This window comes from Syngnathus floridae, chromosome 16, assembly GCF_059516105.1.
Source record: "Syngnathus floridae isolate MCC-2025c chromosome 16, RoL_Sflo_1.0, whole genome shotgun sequence".
In the NCBI taxonomy this organism is placed as follows: domain Eukaryota; kingdom Metazoa; phylum Chordata; class Actinopteri; order Syngnathiformes; family Syngnathidae; genus Syngnathus; species Syngnathus floridae.
Window position 1 is genome coordinate 10788000 of NC_142428.1, and position 6100 is coordinate 10794099.

The following is a 6100-nucleotide window of genomic DNA, read 5'->3' on the forward strand; positions in this document are numbered from 1 at the left end:
CAAACACACACACACACATGCACACACACCGCATATATGGACACACACTTGTCAGAAGAACATTATGTGAGAGCAGCTAACACACCTGAGTTGATACATTTCATTTGCTGCAAGTGTGTGTGTGTGAGTGTAGGTGTATGTTTGTGTGCGTGTGTGTGTGTGTGTGTGTGTGTGTGTGTGTGTGTGCGTGTGTGTGTGTGTGTGTGCGTGTGCGTGATCCAGCGGTCGGTAGCCCGCTGACATGATCCAATAATAACCTCCACAGACGTCTCCTTGTAGGAGGAGGTGGCGCTCGAAAGTGTGCGTGCGGGCGTGCGTGTGTTTGTGTGCGTGTGTGCTGACAGGTGACGTGAGGTGGGAGAAGATAATGAAAGTGCACGTCTCTCAGCGGGCCAACAGGTGGAGTCGTGCCGCGGGCGGGGGTCCCGTCCTCCTCCTCCTTCCGGAGAGCATGTTCCATGTCCAACACGTATGAACGTGAACACACACGACATGCACATCATCTCGAAGAAGCAGACACAGCAACATGTTGACTTGCATATGTATTCACTTGTATTTCGTGGGACAAGAAGAGTAATTTTATAATAAAAATCTTGTTCTTCTACCAGATATAATGCAAAATGCCCTAGACCAGGGTTGGGCAAACCTTTTGACTGGCGGGCCGAATTTGGTTCTAAATTCAGACCGGGGGACCGAACCAGGAGCAGATGGATGTTGTGTTTGTGTGAAGTAATAGAAATGACATGTAAAGGTCATTGCATAAAAGGTTTGTACTTTTAGTAGGTAGTAAAGCATGGATATTCAAAAAATGCATTTATTAACAGCATTAAAAAAATATTTCGCGAAAAAACTACTATCAGTGATTCTCATTATATACGACACTGTTATTATGAATAATAATTTCAATCACTTCGGCGCCTGCAGGTCAAATTTATGAAATATGTTTATCAAATGAGGCGAAATCACATCAAACTGCAAACATTCTGACCAAATACATCATCTTGAAGAATCAGTGAAAAAATACATCACAATAAAGTAATAAAGAAATCAATAGTATTGTTGGTCTCCCTTTTTTGCGAGTACACCATGGTCTGGAGTAAAATTTGTTGTGGTAATTCTTAGGATAGAGTCGAGGTGTCGGTCAGTTAACCTAGATCTGTGACGGGCTTTGTTGACGTTCATGTGGCTGAACGTCTGCTCACACACATAGGTCGAGCCAAATTGTCCACTCTTTTTTTAAACATTCGGCACTCAGTGTCCACCTTTCTTTTCCTCGGGCCACTCATTTTAATGGAAGGATTCCAGGGGAAAGATTGTAGGTGGCATTTGCGTAAAACTGTATCTGAAAACTCAACGCGCGAATTACGAGAATGCTCTCACTCGAAATTTGGCACCGATGGAAATAGAGCACGGAGTGCGCCGGGTCCGTACTACTTAGTACGTACACGTACTTCCGGGAGTAAATGCGCGGGCGGGCGCTTCTCCATTATTGGGGAAACATAGTAATTGCAGGGAAAATGACAAAAAAAAAAAGTTTAATAATACAATTTATTCAGGTTTGGCGGGCCGGATTAAACGGCCCTGTGGGTTGGATGTGGCCCGCGGGCCGTAGTTTGCCCACCTATGCCTTAGATCAGGGGTCACCAACCTTTCTTAAACCGAGAGCTACTTCCTCGATACTGATTAAGGCAAAGGGCTACCAGTTTGACACAGACTTCTGAAATAGCCAATTTGCTCAATTTGGCTTTCATTGTGTTATTATTGTCATTTCCAGTTCACATGTAAGTGTGATTTTAAAAAGAATAGCAAAAATACAGTCAAACCTTGGTTTTTGACCACAATCCGTTCCAGAAGGCGGTTCGAGAAGCGAATCGGTCGAATTCCGAATCTATTTTTCCCATTACAAATAATGGAACATTTTTTAATCCGTTTCAAGACAAAACTCCCCGCCTTTTTTAAGCATTTTTTGATTTGCGCATATTTGTCCGATCGCACAACTGCAGCGCACTGCCGAACGCGCAACCGTAACGTGTCGCCCAACGCGCAACTGCACCACGCTGACAGAACCGTCGCTGAAATCTAGAAAATATTTTAAAAGTCCTGATGTACTGTAAATTTAAGTCGACCTAAGTGCGCAGGGAGCTTAATTTTGTCCGATTGCGCAACTGCAGCGCACCGCCAAACGTGCAACAGTAGCGCGTTGCCGACCGCGCAACTGCACCGCGCTGGTCGCATTATTGTGACAGAGCCGTCGCTAAAATTTTGAAAATATTTTTAAAATCCTGATGTACTTTCCAAAATTTAAGTGGACCTCAGTGCGCAGGGAGCTTAATTTGGTCCAGTGATGTGCGGTGAGGGTTGGGGTTGGTGAAGCACAAACGTACTGTATGACGCTAAGGCACTGACTCACAAGTCAGATTTACAAGCATACATGGTTGTTATCCCACTCTTGATTAAATTTAATCACATTTTAAACACACCACTGTACATTTAAACACACCACTGCAGTATTCTTACCTTTACTTGTAAATGAAGTCACCACTCCTTTTGAAACTAATGTGTTGTAGTCCGTCCTGGGAGGAACGTAGTTTGAATTAATCCTCGCAAATCTGGCGTTAGTCTTCCCTTACTTATGATTTCTTGCTTTGACTGTGTTAGGTTACGGATTCTAGTTATTGATCTGACTCCAAATTGCGATCAACACTTAACACATAAATTGCAATGTCCTAATCCACACACTGGCGCACCTAACAATTTTGCGAGTTCGTTCTGTCAAAGAGAAGACCAGTAGATCAATTAGACCAAATTTACCAATTATTTATTCCTGACAAAGCGCACTAATACAGGCCTGGGTCCCGGGTCCCTCACACTAAAACTCGTGCGTTTTTGTGACCACCAAAAGACGACACATTCTTCCGGGTTGCCCAGTTTTAAAGAAACACAATATGAATATTAAAGCATGCAAAATATTATGAGATGATTGGTGGATGGCCATCTCCTCCCCGTCCAGGTGTCGCTGAGGTCAGGCGGTTGGGTTTTCCCCTCGATGCCCAGTCCCATAGATGTGCTGTTGTTCTCCTTTCTCACCGACCTTGAGATTATCTCGTCCGGTACTCCCTGTCTGGGCCTATACACAACACTTCCAAGAAAACAAGTTCATGCAGTTTGCCTGCACATTCCTCGGCCCCCACCAATCCACACGAGCACTTCAATACTAGATATTAATATGATTATAAGTTTAACACAACCTTAAAATATGTTTTCAAACTCCCAAAAGCACATTTCCCTTTATTCCCTCTCATGACCTCATTTATGAGGTCATCACCCGTTACCCTAACAAACAGCCACCAGCGCGGTGTCGATCCTTCCTTCCCCCTGCGGCTCATGTTGAGTCAACAGGGTATATTGCCCCATCGGTGGCAACGGGCCAACGGTTTTCTCGATCAACCGGACAGTGAGTGATCTAATACATGGAATACAACAACAACCGCATAACATCATAATTGTAGTGAAAATAGCCACAGCAACAAGCACAGACATGATGAGCCCTTTCCAGTTTCCAAACGCTTTCATCCAATCAGACCAAATATCGGTGTGTACACCTGAATGATCTTTCATCTTTTTGTTCAGTGTCCTTAGTCCTTCCAACGCCCTGGTCAGTCGGCCCCCTGGTGCCGTGTTGTTTGGGATAAAAGTACAACATGCATCACCAAACATTCCACATACACCATGTTCCTTAGCCAATAGCATGTCCAACGCAATTCTATTTTGGAACGCCATTAACGACGTTGCAGCCAATTGTTCATGAACTGCGGCGAATGATTCAGCTGTATAATTACCCAGTCGTTGGACATTGTAATGAACGTAATTAATACGGTCTACATTTTTATTGGGGGTGATCCATAGGAAGATACTTTCGAATCCCAAAGCCACTTGATTAGCGAGTTTATACTCATCTGGTACACCCCGGGGCACTCCTATAGCGTCAATATATGTTGGATCGTCGTCGTTCAACCACGGGGGCAAAACGTCTCTTTTGGCTCGCTTCAGGAGCTCCGCCAGTGGGAACTCCAGGTCCCAATTGAGATTCTGTATTTCAATGGGGACAACCACCACAGGCATTATCAAAGACACGAGGGCACAGATACCTGATGCGTTCTTCGGCAAGCGATCATATAATTTGTCATCACCACACCACAACCAGATGTCTGCACGAGAGAGAGGAGAGGTTACATTCAGTGACAAATTGACTTTGCACCATGTGGGATCTATTGTCCCAATACTTATGCCGGTTCCGTTTAACTTTAAACATGTCATATTTTGTTGAGTCACATGGTTGTCAAAAATGGGCTTTCTTTTTTCCAAGCCTACGACTGGGAAAATATCCTCATAAATCAAACAATTACCACTAGTACTGGGCTGGGTCAACACCTGTAAGATACAAGATGATTCTACTGCCGCTGGTACAATTTTCAACACTACTCTTGCCTTAAGACAGACCACACAATCTTCACCAGTAGTATTAGCAGCTTGTTCTGCCATCAAAAGCCAATTATTATTTATAGCAGTGACTCCCGTGGTGATCCTAAACCAATCATCTACGCTCCTGACTGCTTTTGCGAGGATTCGAGGGTTTGTCGAGGGACTCAAGGATATTTCTTGTTCGGCATCCTCACCTTGACATAGGAACACCTGCCAATACGGGTATCCATACATATATATGTTTAACTGGAAACCCCAGCATCCAATTGTGCGGCTTCCCAAATGTAAATCGTGCGAAGTATTAACCCACAAGGTGATGCCTGTCTGTGTTTTGTCCCCTTTTATCATTTGCTGATGTTGTTTCGCTTGAACACTAGTCCCCCATGATTTATACCAATCTTTGGTGTCCCATACCAAATTTTTCCAACCCCTGTTTACCAACTCATTGGTCAAATACCAATCATAATCCCGATAATCTTGTCCTCTAATCTGCCCGTTTACCAAACTATCAAACGGTATGGTAATTTGTACTGTCACATTTTTAGGGATGCAAACCTGGATCCCCCATTTGAATGATTGAACCGGTTCGCAGAGTCCGCGGTGTGTCTGAGTGACCCCAGTCACCACTTGTCTTTTGGACCGGATGTTTAAATGGTACTCAGACACATTGTAATATGCTGTGGGGCACCCTGTTCCATTACAGTACCACCATGGTTCCTTAATTGGGGCGGGGTTTTTCAATTTATCGTTCAACCTCCCTTTACTTACCTCCACCGCCATCTGCGTCATCTGAGTGGATAATTGTATGCCGTGACTCTCCAATGCCCTCTCAACCGAGAACAAACCAAACTCATTCCCTGAGCATTGAGAATAAAACAACCACATTTCTCCATATGTTAACTTCTTTTGTCCATGACACGAAGCAACAACAAACTGTCCATCTTCTTTACATTGGTAAATACATGTCCCTTCTCTATCGGGTGGGGCTAAATCCAATACTTTCTTTACTTGTTGAATTTGGTTGCTCCACACCCTTCTCTGGTACTTTTCCAATTTGTCATGTAAGGTTTGGTTGGTCTCTGTCCAATTAGACAACGTGACATACGTTTGCCAATTTTTGCTGTCACATCTCTGTCTCAAACCTTCCTGTTCCTCTCGTGAGAGCTCTTCTGTTGTGTTCACCTCAGCTTCATAGACTACTTTTCCTCTGCATCGGTATTGTCTGTTGGTGGGTGAATTTTGAATTTGGGACGTTTTCTGCTGGATGGTCTCATCAATTGTCATCAATGCCCACACAAAAAGACAACTCACACATAGCACTCCTACTAAAAATAATTCTGAAAATTCCCAAAAACCTTTCCTTTTCCGTATTGTTCCTTCTGTTCCCCCCCCTTTGGCCGGGTCCGGGACACGGCCAAACAGGAATACCTTCATCCTGACGGAACAAACTCCGGGGCCGGACGGAGTTGTGAGTAGTGATACCACCGGCGTCCTTTGAAGTCGAGCTGGGCCGCGTGCCACGTCCTGGCCAAGACACGAAAGGGGCCCTTCCACCGGGGGTCCGTCCACTTTCTGGAGATGACTCGGACGTACACGTACGGCGTGAGCTGTTTCTCCG

General features: G+C 44.5%; 1 protein-coding gene across 1 annotated transcript; it reads right to left on the reverse strand.

Annotated features, from left to right (window-relative positions):
• Positions 1–2792: 2792 nt before the first annotated feature.
• Positions 2793–5090, reverse strand: LOC148385694 (uncharacterized). Its single transcript, XM_088400654.1, has one exon. It carries the CDS (start codon positions 4828–4830, stop codon positions 3334–3336), a length of 1497 nt encoding a protein of 498 aa, XP_088256780.1. The 5' UTR covers positions 4831–5090; the 3' UTR covers positions 2793–3333.
• Between the last annotated feature and the right edge of the window lie 1010 nt (positions 5091–6100).